The sequence below is a fragment of the Lepus europaeus genome, chromosome 2, assembly GCF_033115175.1.
Source record: "Lepus europaeus isolate LE1 chromosome 2, mLepTim1.pri, whole genome shotgun sequence".
Classification (NCBI taxonomy): domain Eukaryota; kingdom Metazoa; phylum Chordata; class Mammalia; order Lagomorpha; family Leporidae; genus Lepus; species Lepus europaeus.
In genome coordinates this window covers 8,106,022-8,120,950 of record NC_084828.1, presented here as the reverse complement: position 1 = coordinate 8,120,950, position 14,929 = coordinate 8,106,022, and the positions used below count along the sequence as shown (strand labels likewise).

Genomic DNA, 14,929 nt, shown 5'->3' with positions numbered 1-14,929 from the left:
ATAAGAATTCAAAAACAAATACATTTCATAAACAATTCGGCTTCTCTGTTTAAGAGAATTGAGGGCCGGCGCCGCGGCTCACTAGGCTAATCCTCCGCCTTGTGGCGCCGGCACACCGGGTTCTAGTCCTGGTCGGGGCGCCGGATTCTGTCCCGGTTGCCCCACTTCCAGGCCAGCTCTCTGCTGTGGCCCAGGAGTGCAGTGGGGGAGTGCAGTGGAGGATGGCCCAAATGCTTGGGCCCTGCACCCACATGGGAGACCAGGAGAAGCACCTGGCTCCTGCCATCGGATCAGCACGGTGCGCCGGCCGCAGCGGCCATTGGAGGGTGAACCAACAGCAAAGGAAGACCCTTTTTCTCTGTCTCTCTCTCTCTCACTGTCCACTCTGCCTGTCCAAAAAAAAAAAAAAAAAAAAAGAGAGAGAGAGAGAGAGAGAGAATTGAAAGCCAAAGCAAATGCAAATGCTGCTCTTAGCAGTGTTGGGGCCGAGAAGGTTAACACCCCAAAGTATTGAGGCCTGGCCTGCTGAGGGCTCTGAACTAAGGGGGATTGGAAGGCCCCAGAAGCAGCCGCAGAAGCAAAGTCTCTCACCTCCCATCTCCTGCTTCCCTGCCTCCCCCAAGGAGCTGGTCATAAAGTTCTCTAACCTGCCTGTCAGCTGTCTGACAGCTCGTCGTAAAACCCCCCTTCCTGGGAAGTCCTGCCCCACACCTGGCGGGAAGGAATGCCCCACAGAAGGGCCAGGAAGAATCTGGACAGACAGGCCGTGCTAGGCTTCCCTCCGTCCACTTCCACTGGCCATCTCCTTCGTATCAGCTTCTCACTCCTCCACTATAAAACACCGGAGAGTTCCTACTCATGAAGGAAGAAGGTTCACTTGGGCTCACGGTTGTGGAGGTTCACAGTCCAAGATCCCATGGCCCCAGGGATCTGGTATCTGGTGGGGGCAGAGGCAGGCGATGGTGGAGTGTGCAGAGGGAGCCAGGAGGCACACTCCTCATCTCGCCTCATCTAAGTGGTCTCTCATAATGCCAGCAACATAACCCAATCCAGGCACCTTCCAAGGACCTACTCCAAGGTCACCGTGCTTGGATTAAGTTTCATCCTTGATGCATTAACGACTGGGAATTACGCCCTTAACCCATGGACTCTTGGGAGACATGCAACCTGTTATCCAAACCACAGCACCCTTTCTGTCCAAGCACATTTCTACTTCTTCACTGAAGTGACACACAAAACAGTTTCCTCTGGATCTTTGAGTCTTCATTTCTGAAGGCTCTCATGCCACATAAAACTGATTAAATGCATTTGCTATCTTTTTCTCTTGTTAAAGTGTCTTTTGTCATGGGATGGTTGGTGTGACCCTTTTTAAAAAAAAAAATTTATTTGTTTGAAAGACAGAGTTACAGAGAAGCAGAGAGAGAGAGAGAGAGAGAGAGAGAGAGAGAGAGGTTTTCCATCCAATAGTTCACTCCTCAAATGGCCACAAAGGCCAGAGCTTAGCCAATCTTCTGGGTCTCCTAGGTGGGTGCAGGGGCCCAAGCACTTGGGCCATCTTTTACTGCTTTCCCAGGCCATAGCAGAGAGCTGGATTTTAAGTGGAACAGCCGGGACTTGAACCGGTGCCCACAAGGGATGCTGGCACTGCAGGCAGTGGCTTCACTTGCTACCCCACAGTGCCGGACTCCATGTGACCCTTCTGGTAGGTAAGGACAGGTGCCAGACTTTCCTGCCCTACACAGCATATTCACAATCCCCAGAAAGGCAGAAGCAACTCAGGCATCCAGGATAAACAAGATGTAATATACACAAACCATAGGATATTATCCAGCCTTAAAACATAAGGGAATTCTGAGACATGATGCTACAGCATGGATGAATCTTGAAGACATTTAGCTAAGTGTGATAAGCCAGCCACCAAAAGATCAACACTGTACAATTCCACTTGTATGGAGAATCCACTTGTAGCTGGCGTAGTCAGGTGCAGGCAGACAGAAAGTGTGTGGGATGCTGGGGGCCAGGTAGGCAGATGAACTGGGAAGTTACTAAGAGCTTCAGTTGATGGTGACCACCATACAACAACGTTGTGCCTACTGCCGCTGAGCGGTGCACTCAAAACAGTTCTGATGGTGGAATGTTATGCTGTATGTGTTCTAATCACAAGTCAAAAAGCAAAACCAGATTAATTAAATGCATATACAGTCCCCCTGTAACACCACTAAGAGCAATCCCAGCATCTTGGAGCTTCTAAAGCTTTGCAGAAAAGCACAGGGGGATGACAGGAAATGCGGTCTGACTAAACAAGGGAAGGAAATGATCACTTCCCTGCCGTCTTCACACTGTTTATGTGAAAATATTCTGCCCTCAGTGTTTTCACTCCTGCCAGCCTCCTCCTGGGAGGCCGGAAGCCCTAGGGGCTAACGTCTTTCCTCTTTGTTTCCAAGCAACACAGAAAGTCAACCTACAGAAAAAAAGAATTTTTAATTAAAGACAGCACAGCAAGAAGTTGAACCTCCATTTCATTTAATTCGAAGATCACCTCTCAGGCAGGGACTCGCAGTTTATAAACTAGTGGCCTAATTATTCCTTAAGAATTCTATACCCCCTTACTTCCCCTATCACAAAGATCTTCCATAGACCAAAAAAAAAAAAAAAAAAGAGAGAGAGAGAGAGAGGAGAAATACAGTATACTTGGTAACACAAAAGCCCTGTTAACCCCCAACCACCTCAATAGCAGTTTATTTTATTGTATTTTAATTCCTCTATTTAGAGATGACTTATAAAAAAAGTTTGTATCACCAATATATTTTGCATTAACCACTTTGTCACCAAAATGTGCAGTTATGGATTTAAGTTATGGTTTAAGTAGTTACACGTTACTCTCTTTTTTGTTAAAGTGCATTTATTTATTTGAAAGGCAGAGTGATAGAGAGAAGGGGAGACAGAGATATCTTCCATTGGTTCACTCCCCAAATGACTGCAAGAGTGGAGGCTAAGCCAGGCTGAAGCCAGGAGCCAGAACTCTATTCTGGCCTCCCACATGGTGGCAGGGGCACAAGTACTTGCTCCATCTTCCACTGCTTTCCCAGGAGCATTAGCATGGAGCTGGATCAGAAGCAGAGCAGCCAGGACTGGAACCAGCCCTGAGACAGGGGACGCCAGCGTCACAAGTGGAGTCTTAATCCACAACACCAGTCCCTACACGCTGCTCTTTGAGGTCAGATTATCTGCATCAATTATCTGGAACTTTTCTACTAGGAACATTTGCCTATTTCTCCCAATTTTTTCATTTATTCACTAGGTATTGGTATCAGAATAAATTTGGAAATATTTTATATTCTGAGTTATACTCAAATTTTACTCTATTTTGTTGCTCAAACTGTCCCAGCTTTGGCCATGGTGGTCTTACACTGTGATTGGCAAAGGAAACAAAAACAAAAGGTACAAGAAAGTCCAGTGCCTCCTGATTTGGGTCCTCCTGCCCTTCCCCGTGTATCTTCAGAGGCCTCCGTTTCTAAAGTCTGTGCACCTGGCCGGAGAGTGAGGCCTGGCTCTCTAACCAGACCTCGGTACGCACCACCCTTTACCTTCCCTCACCCCCAATTTCCTAGACTGTAAATGGAGGATAACGCCGACCTGGCAGGGCTGGGGTGAGGGTTAGAACTCTGATCTACCCTGTGCCCCAGGACAGGAGCCTGGACTGCTTGGATTCAGAGACGGGGACAGTGGAGCGGTGGTCCCCAAGGGCTGGGCTGGGCTGGGGGCTGTTGAACAGGTAGAGTTTCCATTTCAGCCGCTGGAGACGGACAGTGGGATGATTGCCCACCAACTCAACTGTACATCTGAAAAGGGTTAAAATGATAAATGCAGGTTCTTCATTCTTTGCCACAATAAAAATAATATATTTATTATGAAAATTTTAAAGAACACTTTAAAGATGAGACAGAGACAGAGTTCCCACCCGCTGGTTCACTCCGCAAATGCCCAAGCTGAGGGCTGGGACTCAACCCAGTCTCCCATGGGTGTCTGGAACCCATACCCTGCAGCCCTCACCACTGCCTCCCAGGGTCTTCAGTACAGGAGCTGGGGTCGGGAGACAGAGCAGGAGTCAACCCCTGGCACCATGACGGGCATCTTAAACCGCTGGCCCAAATGCCTGCCCCCGAACATGTTCTTAACAACCCCTCAGCATCCTTAATCATCCGAGTTCTCAGGGGCCGTTTCTGGCTCGTTACTCATAGCCTTCTTATGTAGTTCAAGTTTTGTTTTCTTAGCCTCCTAAGCATTGCCTCATGCCGTTAAAATCTCTACACTTATTTTTATTAGCCGCATCCCATGCTGCCATCAGTTGCCTAATGGTTGCCATAGTTTCAGACGCGCTTGGAAGACGGTCTAAGTGCCACGGCAAGGACCGTCTCCCTGTCATTAGCTACATCCTTATTCCCATCTCAGAAAGGCAGACACGGGAGGAGAGGCTGGGCCAGCAGGTGAACAATTGCAGACGCACCCAACGCTCCCGGATCGCTACCCGGCCTTCCCGGCTCACAGCGCCCACGCCTGGGTGCCAGCGCTGTCCCTGCACCCCGCCTGCGCCGGTGGGTTAGAACGGCCCTCTTACCGCTTCACGGGGGTCTCTGCCCTCCTCTGTCATCGTTTGTGTAACACCGCCCAAAGTTATTAATCACCCTTCGCTGTTTGCCTTGAATTAGGTTAGACTATTGCCAAAATCTAAAGGAAAAGGGGGGAAAGAAACATTTTCATCACCGACGGTTGGTGATCTTTGTCTATTAACGTGAAGTACGGAAAGTGAGCTCCAGTTCTCCAGGCGCGCGGGTGTGCGCTCCGGCGCAGATCCCACCGCGGCCGGGAGGCCGGGAGTCCCGGCGCCCCAGGGCTGGCTCTGTCCCGCAGGCCACCGAGCCAGCAGCGGGCCCCGGCCCAGCGCTCTCAGGATCCCGGGGCCGTCTACTGCCGCCCTCCCGGGAAAGAAGCCGCACTCTCTCCGCGGGCCCATCCCGCTCCGCGTCCCCATCCCGCTCCGCGCTCCGGAGGCCCGGCTACGCCCGGACCCGAGACCGTCCCCTTGGGCACCGGCGTCGGGGAGCCCGCGGCCGGGCACCTCGCTAACCTCTCGGTGGGTGAAGGCCAGGCTCTCCGGAAACCTCCCCCCACCACGCCCCTCCTGGGTTTTCCTTTGTCCGCTGCGCACCCTTGCCCCGGGCTTCTCCAGTCCGTCCTGGACACGCCCTGCCCCCGCCTCGGGTCCTCGCACTGTTGCCGTCCCCTCCGGCAGCGTCTCCGATCCCCTACCCCCCGCCCGCGGTTTCCCGTGTCCCCTCCCTGCTCCGCCCCTGTTTTTAAACCTGGCGCCGAGCGCGCGGGCCGGGAGGACTGGGGTGCGGCGCAGACGCCGGAGCGCGCAGCTTGGCGGGCACCATGAGACCCGAGACGGCGGCTGGAGCCCCGGAGGCGCGGGGGCGCGACTGTCACTGCCCCGGGGACGGTTCCCAGGTGCGGCCGCCACCGCACGGGCCCGAGAGGTGAGGGTGTCCCCGCGGCCCCGGTGGACGCGTGGAGAGGCGCGCGCAATGCGGGCGCCAGGAACGCAGCGACTCGGACACCCGGGCGCCGCCGGGCCCCGCGGACCCCCAGAGCCCGACGGCGACGCCAGAGGCAGAGGGGCGCAGGGCCGGGTCGCCCAGACGCGCCGCTGTCAAGTGCGGAAAGGAAACGGGCCCGCACTTGTGTTTCTGGAAGATCTGAAATTCCCCAGGCTGGGAACGGAAGCCTCGGGGTCCCAAAGCTGGCCTCGCCAGGGAGTTCACTCGGTCACCTTGCTGTCTTCGGGCACCAGCCCTTTCCGAGAAAATCAAAGTCCCTGGGGAAGTGGGGAAGAGGCTGGGTGGCCAGCTAGTCTCAGGGGAGAAAGGGTTTGCTTTTTGGGGAGGTGAGGGTGGGGTGGGGAGAGAGCCTGCAGCCCAGGCGTTCCCTGAGGACTGTGGCCGGGCAGGGCTTCCCAGAGCCTGGAGGCAGGGAACGGGGAGCGCACTGGAGAGAAACGCACGCGGGCCCTGGCTTGTGCACAGACCCGAGAACCCCAGGGAGCTTCTGCGGGTGCCCAGCGACTCCCCCAGAGGCAGCTTAGACAGGAGAGTGACCTCCGGATGCCACAGAAGGGCCCGCCGGTCACTCTGTTCTCGGGCTTGTTCCAGCCGCACGCCGTGGAGACCTTGGACGCTGACACCCAGAGGTGCCCAGCTGACCCCAACTGGGAGCCCGGGAAGGGTAAGTGTGGTCACCCGACGCGCGTGCGGACCCTAAGCACAGCGGCCACACCAGGCCGCCTCGGCCGCCCCGCCCCTGGCCAGCTAACGCCGTGGGAGCCTGGTGGTCGCCGGACCCCAGTGTGCGCTCCTCATAGCTCGCCTTGCTTGAGAAAGCAAAGCCAACAACCCGGCACGCTGTTTCCTGGGCATCCTAAGGGATTTCTTCCGTGTTGGGGTGGAGGGGGCGGCCACCCTGGCCCCTGCCCACCGCTGCCACCCCCGTGGAGGGCCGCTGAGCGCAGCGTCCGCCAGGCTGGTGCCGCCGTGCAAACAGGGGCCGCGCCGGGCTGAGGTGCCCACGGGGCGCTGCCCAGAGCCCCGCCAGGCCGCCGTCTGGCCCCTCCCGAAGCACCGTGGGCCCCCCAGTCTGCACACCCTGCTGGGACGGCTCCTGTTGTCTGAGCAAACACACTCAAGCCCCGGGCTTTGGGGCCCAAGATTAATGACCAGTGCCACTCTTTTGTTTTCCTGTGCGGGTAACTCAATTGCTGTATACATTGCTGGAGTAATGACTCCCTTGCATAGACTTTACCTTTCCTTTGTTACATTTAAAAATATGAATCCATGATCTTCAAAGCACTGAGGAGTTCATCTGGCTAGGGAGCACCTTGCATTCAAGTCCCAGGGCCTAACATGGCAAGGTTTGCCTTAGGATAAGTAAAGGAACAGTATGGGGAAACATACTGTTTTGAGATTTGAGCTACTTTCTTAGATTAATTTAAATTAATCTAAATATTGCACTTCACTTTCTATATAAACTTTAAGAATGAAGCAAGTAAAATCTATAACAAGTTAACAAGAGGTGATTTTTGTAGTCCCAGTTATTCCTACCTACGATACCTAAATCATGTAAAATAATTCCTTCTTTCGCACTCAAACTTAAGTTCTTAAACATAAGGTTTAAAAGGAGGGCGGGAGAGAATACAGATGTCTGCAATTATCCAGTTTTCTTTTCAATGAAGCCTGTGGGTTGTTTGCAGGAATGAGAACACCGCAGCGGACATCCTAGGGGGAGGCAGAGTGGCTTTGAGGTTTGATTTGCAAAGAGGTTGCAGAGAGGCTAACGGATGGATCCTAGGGTTTGCCTCGCCGTGTGAAGCAGCCGTGGGCATAGATGGGTGCGGGGAGGGGTGTGTCGCCCCACCGCCAGGCCAGTTCTTTGCAGAGCCCAGGGGTCCAGCGGAGCCCAGCGGCCAGCTTTGAGTCCAGCAGCCCAGAGCGGTGGGCGCAGCCAGGTGCGGGGAAAGAACGCGTCTTGCTCCACAGCGCCCTCTCTCGGCAAAGCCGGAGAACTCCTCGGCTCCAGGGCCCTGCTGGTAGAATTTCTCAAGCTTTGCCTTTGAGTGGGCAGTGGTGGGGGTGAGAGTGGTCCGTACCAGGCCTCCCGGCAAGCAGATCAAAATTGGAATAAAATCTAAGCCTGGGGGGAGGCCTCAAGGCCCCGTGCCCTGAGCACGGGATCATGCTCACCAACTCGGCACCCTTTCACTCCTGAAGAGCTGTGTGCTCTGTTGGGTTTCCCTGTTGGCACTCCCCGGCTCTGTGGGCAGGCGATTTCCTGGAAGGGGTCTGGGAGTGTGTTCCTGGGCCGGGCCCAGCTTCCCAGTTTCGTGAGGCCTTCGGCTAGCCAGAGGCTGGCGTGGAGTAGAGAAGGCCGTCTCCCCCTGCTGTGTGTGCTCTCTGGCTCCAGGGAGGACACGCTTACCTGCGTGCGCTGACAGTGCTTAGCTTGCTCCCAATTCTCTTCCCACGTAATGATCAGAATCAGAAAGTATCTTTTAAAAAAAGATTATTTATTTGAAAGGCAGTGTTACAGAGAGAGAAAGAGGTCTTCCATCCATTGGTTCACTCCCCAAATGTCTTCAGCTGCCGGAGCTGGGCCGATCTGAAACCAGGAGCCAGGAGCTTCCCCAGGTCTCCCACGTGGGTGCAGGGGCCCAAGCACTTGGGCCATCTTCCACTGATTTCTCAGGTGCATTAGCCGGGAACTGGATCAGACGTGGAGCAGCCAGGACCCCAACTAGCACTCATATGGGACACAAGGCACTATAGGCAGTGGCTTTACCCTCTACGCCACAGCGCTGGCCCCGAAAGTATCTTTAATAAGATTTTTTGGAACATAGTCATATTTACAGCAGCTGCGCATGTTAGTGGGGTGAAGCTTTTAGAGTTTAGACAGGTGCAGTGTTTGTGTCGCAGTCTCATTAGGGCTGGACATGTGAAGGGCACTGTGGAGCCTCTGTCCGCCTGCCTTTGGCTTGCCGGAGTCTGCAGTGTGGTATAGACCCTCGGCCCTGCCCTGTCACAGGACATGAATTCCTCTTTAGGGGGACCTGCTTGCTGGTAGTGGTAGAGTGAGCGTGAGCATGTAGGGATGCTGACTGAGGGCAGAGTTTAGCACAGAAGCGACTTCCTGTAGCCCTCAAGGAGTGGACTTTGCGATGGAAAAGATTTTGCTCCAAACACCCACAATGGTCCATTTCTCATTACTGCAACAAAATACCCCAGGTAGGCTACTTGGGAGGCAAAGAGGCTTATTCTGGCTCACGGCCCTGGTCCAAGGTCAAGGGTTTGCACCTGGTGATGGCCTGCTTGTTGTCTGGGTCCCCAGGCAGCACAAGGCATCCCTGGATGAGAGATGGAGAGCTTGCCTGCGTGTGTTCTGGCCTGTTTCTGCTCCTAAAGCCACCAGGATTCAATGCAGGCTCCACACTGGTGCCTTTATCTCATCCTGATCACATCACAGTCGATCAAGTTTCTACCTCCCCACAGTACTTCTCTGTGGGGATGAAATTTCAACACATGAGCCCTTCAGGACAGACTCAGACTGGATCCAAACCATACCTGAGCCTCGTTTTACCCCTCTTAGCTCGTCACAATATTTTATAAACTTGTGGCTGATGGAATGCAGAGGCTCACTGCACGCCGGTTTGCTCACAGGTGTCACACACACACAGGGCTGCACACACATGTGTGCACACACACACCCCAGGTCCCCTGCAGCATGGACCAGTGTGGCGATCAACAGTGTGGAAGCCCTCAGGGTCCTTTCTTTCTTTCTTTCTTTCTTTCTTTCTTTCTTTCTTTTCTTTTTTTTTTTTTTTTGACAGGCAGAGTGGATAGTGAGAGAGAGAGAGAGAGACAGAGAGAAAGGTCTTCCTTTTTGCCGCTGGTTCACCCTCCAATGGCCGCTGTGGCCAGCGCATCTCGCTAATCCGAAGCCAGGAGCCAGGTGCTTCTCCTGGTCTCCCATGCGGGTGCAGGGCCCAAGCACTTGGGCCATCCTCCACTGCCTTCTCGGGCCATAGCAGAGAGCTGGCCTGGAAGAGGGGCAACCGGGATAGAATCCGGTGCCCTGACCGGGACTAGTGCCGGCGCCGCAAGGCGGAGGATTAGCCTGTTAAGCCACGGCGCCGGCCTAGGGTCCTTTCTTGTCACACCAAAGTAGCAGATTTTGCCCCACTCCCTATCTGTGTCCCGTTCGACTGCTTGGACTCCAAGGGCTCAGAGTTTCTGGCCTGCTGCCCCATCATCATCCCAGGACACCCCACTGTCCACAATAGCAGAGCTTCCAGAGAGACTGGTGCTAGTGATTCCTGGCTCCTCGGTCCATTCAGGTCCGCCTGCACCGGCAGGTGTTTGGGTAGACTGGGATCGACTGTGCGACCGTCCCCTCGCCTTCCTGGTCACTCTGTAGGCAGTTGGCATGGGAGGCCTGGCTCTCCTCATTCCTGCTGTCTTCATGCCTGGTGCCCAGCTAGCTTCTCTCTCCCAGGTTCGTGATCTGCCAGTGGCCACAGGCCCCTTGGATGTTACTGAAGTGTGGTGGGAAGCTGCCTTCCCTTCACCTTCCACTGCTGTTACCTGAGTTCACATTTTTGCAAAACTGTTATTTCCATTGTATTTGAAAGGCAAAGAGACAGACAGAGATCTTCCACCTGCTGGTTCACTCCCCAGATACCCATAAAAGCCAGGAACCGAGAACTCCATCTGGGTTTCCACAGGGGTGCCAGGGACCCAACTACTGGAGCCATCCTCTGCTGCCCCCCAGGGTGTGCATGTGCGGGAAGCCGGATTGGAAGCAGAGCGGCTGGGATGTGAGTCAGGCACTCTGATGGGGGTGGGAGAGCCCACGTGGCGACTTCACTGTCGCACCAAATGCCCACCCTTGGAGTTGGCGTCTTTATCATCTCTTGCCGGGACTGATGCCTCCATGGTGCCCTCCTGGGCTCCTTGACTGGTCTGTCTGTCTGTCTGTTTTTGCAGCTGGAGCCTGGGGGTGACCAACAAGCTCTGGGATCCAAGGGAGCCTTCGGGTTTCAGCATCCGGTCAGGTAATCGGTGCCCTCCGGGAGGGAATCTTCCATTTCCCGCTCATCTGACCACCGGGGACCCTTTAGCATCTTCAGCAAGTGAAAATCGCTCAGTGTCGTCTCCCGTGTTACTTAGCTTGCTCATACCCGGGAACTTCAGGGGTATTTTGTTGGATTTCTGGACTCCATCTGCTGTGCGTCCTGAATGTGTTTCTGTTGTGAGTTAGAAATTGCTTCTCTCACTTAGTTTTTGTGGATGCCTTTGATATATATCACGCCTCATGGGAAATTCAACTGCATGTGAATTGTATAGCGCATGCACTTTGCTTAGATACTGAGGCAAGTTTCTGTCTCTCCTCTGGGATATAAACTAGCAGACAATCTAGCTGACCAGGACTCCGTAGCCCACTGATGTCCCATCCGTTCTAGGCGCTGGCTCATGGTCAGGATTTTTACTCGTTTCCATCTCTTATCCCTCGTTCCCACCAGCAAAATCTCCCAAGCCTACGCCACTGCCACTCCTCAGGGTGTTTCCACTGGGTTAGCCTGAAAGGCCAGGGAGCTTAACACAAAGATTCCTTTTTAGAGATGAAAGGTAGGCTGGCGCTGTGGCTTAACAGGCTAATCCTCCGCCTTGTGGCGCCGGCATACTGGGTTCTAGTCCCAGTTGGGGTGCCGGATTCTGTCCCGGTTGCCCCTCTTCCAGGCCAGCTCTCTGCTATGGCCCGGGAAGGCAGTGGAGGATGGCCCAAGTGCTTGGGCCCTGCACCCCATGGGAGACCAGGAGAAGCACCTGGCTCCTGGCTTTGGATCAGCGCAGTGTGCCGGCCGCAGCGGCCATTGGAGGGTGAACCATATCCACTCTGCCTGTCAAAAAAAAAAAAAAAAAAATAGAGGTGAAAGGTAGATCCCTCAGACTGGCTACACTGGTCTTAGGAAAAGAAATACTTCCATAGTCCTTTGTATCTGTGATTTCCACTTCTCCTGGAATTGCTGGGGAAGCTTTTAAAAATACAGATGCTGGGGTGAGCACTTGGCCTAGTGAGTAAGACGCGTGCTGAGATACCCACACCCCGTGTCAGAGTGTCCTGGCTCGGTTCCTGGTTCCAGCACCCTGGGGAGGCAGCTGGTGATGGTTCGAGTAGTTGAGTCTCTGCCACACGGGGGAGACCTGGATAGAGTCCCAGACTCCTGGCTTCAGCCTGACCCAGCCCCAAACAGCCATGGCAGGCATTTAGGGAGTGAACCAGCAGATGGGAGATCTCTCTCTCTCTCTCTCTCTCTCTCTCTCAAATCAGGGAAATCACAGATGCCTGGGTGCTTCTGCCAGGAGTTCTGAATAACCGGCTCCCATGTCAGGCCCGAGCGTGTGTGGTTTTGGGGCTCTCACCAGATTCAGGGTGCAGCTGGGGTTGGGAAGCACTGTCTGCTTGATGCCCTGCCAGGATTCCCGTGCTCACCTCCCCCCGGGGCCTGCCTCCCACGCCCTCAGGTGCTGCTCCTCAGTTTCGGATTTGCTGAAATCACCATGCGTGTGTTGGGGCAGGGGCTGTCTTGGGTGTCCTGGCCTCTGTGTCCACTGACAGCTGGATGGTACCTCCTCCATGGCCGTGACAATGCAGAACTGCCACACATCACTCGTGACCTCTAGCCCTGTTCTGCCACCCGCTTCTCCTCCCCCTGCAAAGGGGGATGTTGGCCTGTGTGCTGGTGAAGTGGTGATGGACAGGCACACCTGCTCACTTCCTCAGGGCATGGGGGGGAGGGGAGGAGCCAAGGCATTTGTGAGTCCCGAGTGCAAGGATAAGAAATGAGGGGAGAGGAGTGTATTTTAAATATTTCCCTACATCTAACTGGAATCCTAAATTTCACAAAATCTGAACTTTAGGGGTTCCAAATTTTATATATTTAAGCCTCACTTTCCTTTCTCTCTCCCCCTTTCTTTTTTCCTTGTTATTTCTTTATTATTTGACAGATAGACAGTGAGAGGGAGAGAGACAGAGATAAAGATCTTCCTTCCGTTGGTTCACTCCCCAAATGGCCACAATGGCCAGAATGGCTGGAGCTGTGCCAATCCTAAGCCAGGAGCCAGGTGCTTTTTCCTGGTCTCCCACATGGCTGCAGGGGCCCATGTACTTGGGCCATCTTCTACTGCTTTCCCAGGCCACAGCAGAGAGCTGGATTGGAAGAGGAGCAGCCGGAACTAGAACCAGCGCCCATATGGGATGCCGGTGCCACAGGCGGAGAATTAACCTACTGTGCCATGGCATCGGCCCCTCCCTGTCCCTTTCTCTCTCTTCTCCCAAGCATACCTTTTCTCTTCTCCAGAGCAAAGGACCCGCCCCTTCAGCTTCCCCAGGTGCAACCACTGGAAAGATGAGCTGCCTCTCCCGACCAGGGTTTCGGAGTCTAAGTTTCCTCCAGAGCCAAAGCTTACAAGGTCCCAGCACTGCAGAGGCTGGGGGCAGGGCCCCCAACCCAAGTGGGCCACCCATTAGCGGGGGGAGTCAGGGCCTTTGTCGGAGCAGAGTGGGCGTCTTTGTCCTGGGACTCAGCGTTTCCACGCGGCCCTGACCGTCCTCAGAGCGCGTCCTCCCTCCCGTGTCCATGGAGAGATTTGCCTCGGCTCAGTGCCAGACCCCGGTAATAATCCCTGTGTGGAGCAGAGGCAAGCTGAGGGCGAGAGTGGGTTTTCAGCTGTTTTCTGCAAGGAGACCAGGGACTGATGCTGTGTTTGTTTCCGCAAAGCCAGGCTCTATCTACCCATTTCCAAGCGCCAGGAGTACCTGCAGAGTTCCGGGGAAAAGGTGCTGGCCAGCTTCCCGGTGCAAGCCACCATCCACTTCTACAACGACGAGTCAGGCGGCTCTGATTCTGAAAGCGACGGCCCAGAGGAAGAGACGCGGGCCCTGGGTGGCTGGGACCAGGAGGCGGAACGTGGCCCAGGGGCACAGGGCAGAGCCCGGCTGGTACACGGAGCTGCAGGAAGGGGTGGCCCCCTCAGCAAGGGGCAGCTCCCCCACAGCGACTCTCCCAGGGGCGGCCAGGGCTCTTCATCCAAATGAGTGGGGCCTCTCTCCCAGTGCCAACCTCCTCTCCCTCTGCCTCCTCCTGCTCCTGGGGACAAGGACACTGTGACCTCTGCTGGGTGTACAGAGGCTGAGGGCTGCTGGGAGAGCCCAGCTTTTACTTCTCCCTCTCGGCCTGATTTCTCAGTGACTCCGTCACACCCTTGGGAAAGGATCTTAGACAGAGGGAAGCTGCCTGTGCCCCTGGTGGCTGTCAGGGAAGGCAGCGGCTCTCTGCGGACCAGATGGCCAGGGGTCCCTAGATGGATCAGTAGCCCAGCCCTGCCTCCCACTTGAGACTCCTCTTTAGCTATTTCTGCATTTGTAAAACTGATGGGGGCAATACATCTGTTTTAACCCATTGCTCACTGGCTGATATGGCTGCTTGGGAGCACTTTAGGGAACAAAAATTTACTTATGAAAAAAATCAACAAGAACCCAAAACCCTTATAATTTCCGTAAGAGGAACAAATAGCAATTTCTGCATTTCTGAGGGCTAATTGTGGATTTCAGTGTTTGTGATGGGTGTCTAAGGGCGGTGGGTATGAACATACAAGCAGAAGAATATTAATCTGAGCTAGGACAGCTCTGGGCTTGATACTTGAATGGAATAACACTGTTCTCAACTTAAGCATCTAATGGAAAACTGTTTAGAATTTTTTATATTTTGATAACCAAATAACTGAATTCTTCAAGATTTTTTACTTAATTTTCTTACATGTGGTTGTCTTCATGTATAGTACATGTTATGGTATAAATTTGTACTTGAAATAAATATTTTGAAGGAAAGAATATTTCAGAATCATCTTTTTTTGTTTTGCTTAAGATATTTTTAGATGCAATTAATTTCCTGTTTTAGGAGTTCTTGAAAGTCTTTTGGGATTTTTAAATATGTAACTCTTTTAAAATTATATTTATTCTTTTATTTTTTATTTATTTATTTATTTTGACAGGCAGAGTGGACAGTGAGAGAAAGAGAGAGACAGAAAGAAAGGTCTTCCTTTTCCATTGGTTCTCCCCCCAGTGGCCGCTGCGGCCAGCGCACCTCGCTATTCTGAAGCCAGGAGCCAGGTGCTTCTACTGGTCTTCCATGCGGGTACAGGGCCCAAGGACCTGGGCCATCCTCCACAGCTCTCCCAGGCCATAGCAGAGAGCTGGCCTGGAAGAGGAGCAACCAGAACAGAATCTGGTGCCCCGATCGGGACTAGAACCCGGTGTGCCG

General features: G+C 53.8%; 1 protein-coding gene across 2 annotated transcripts; it reads left to right on the top strand.

Annotated features, from left to right (window-relative positions):
* The first annotated feature begins 5,436 nt into the window (after positions 1 to 5,436).
* Positions 5,437 to 14,499, top strand: RIPPLY3 (ripply transcriptional repressor 3). Of its 2 annotated transcripts, XM_062175277.1 has the most exons (4): positions 5,437 to 5,540; positions 6,213 to 6,285; positions 10,593 to 10,660; positions 13,392 to 13,781. In XM_062175277.1, exons 1-4 carry the CDS (start codon positions 5,437 to 5,439, stop codon positions 13,702 to 13,704), a joined length of 558 nt encoding a protein of 185 aa, XP_062031261.1. In that variant the 3' UTR covers positions 13,705 to 13,781. The 2 variants fall into 2 exon arrangements, with proteins under 2 accessions (XP_062031261.1, XP_062031272.1); XM_062175288.1 differs by lacking the exon at positions 10,593 to 10,660 and having other exon boundaries at positions 5,437 to 5,511; positions 13,392 to 14,499.
* The last annotated feature ends 430 nt before the right edge of the window (positions 14,500 to 14,929 follow it).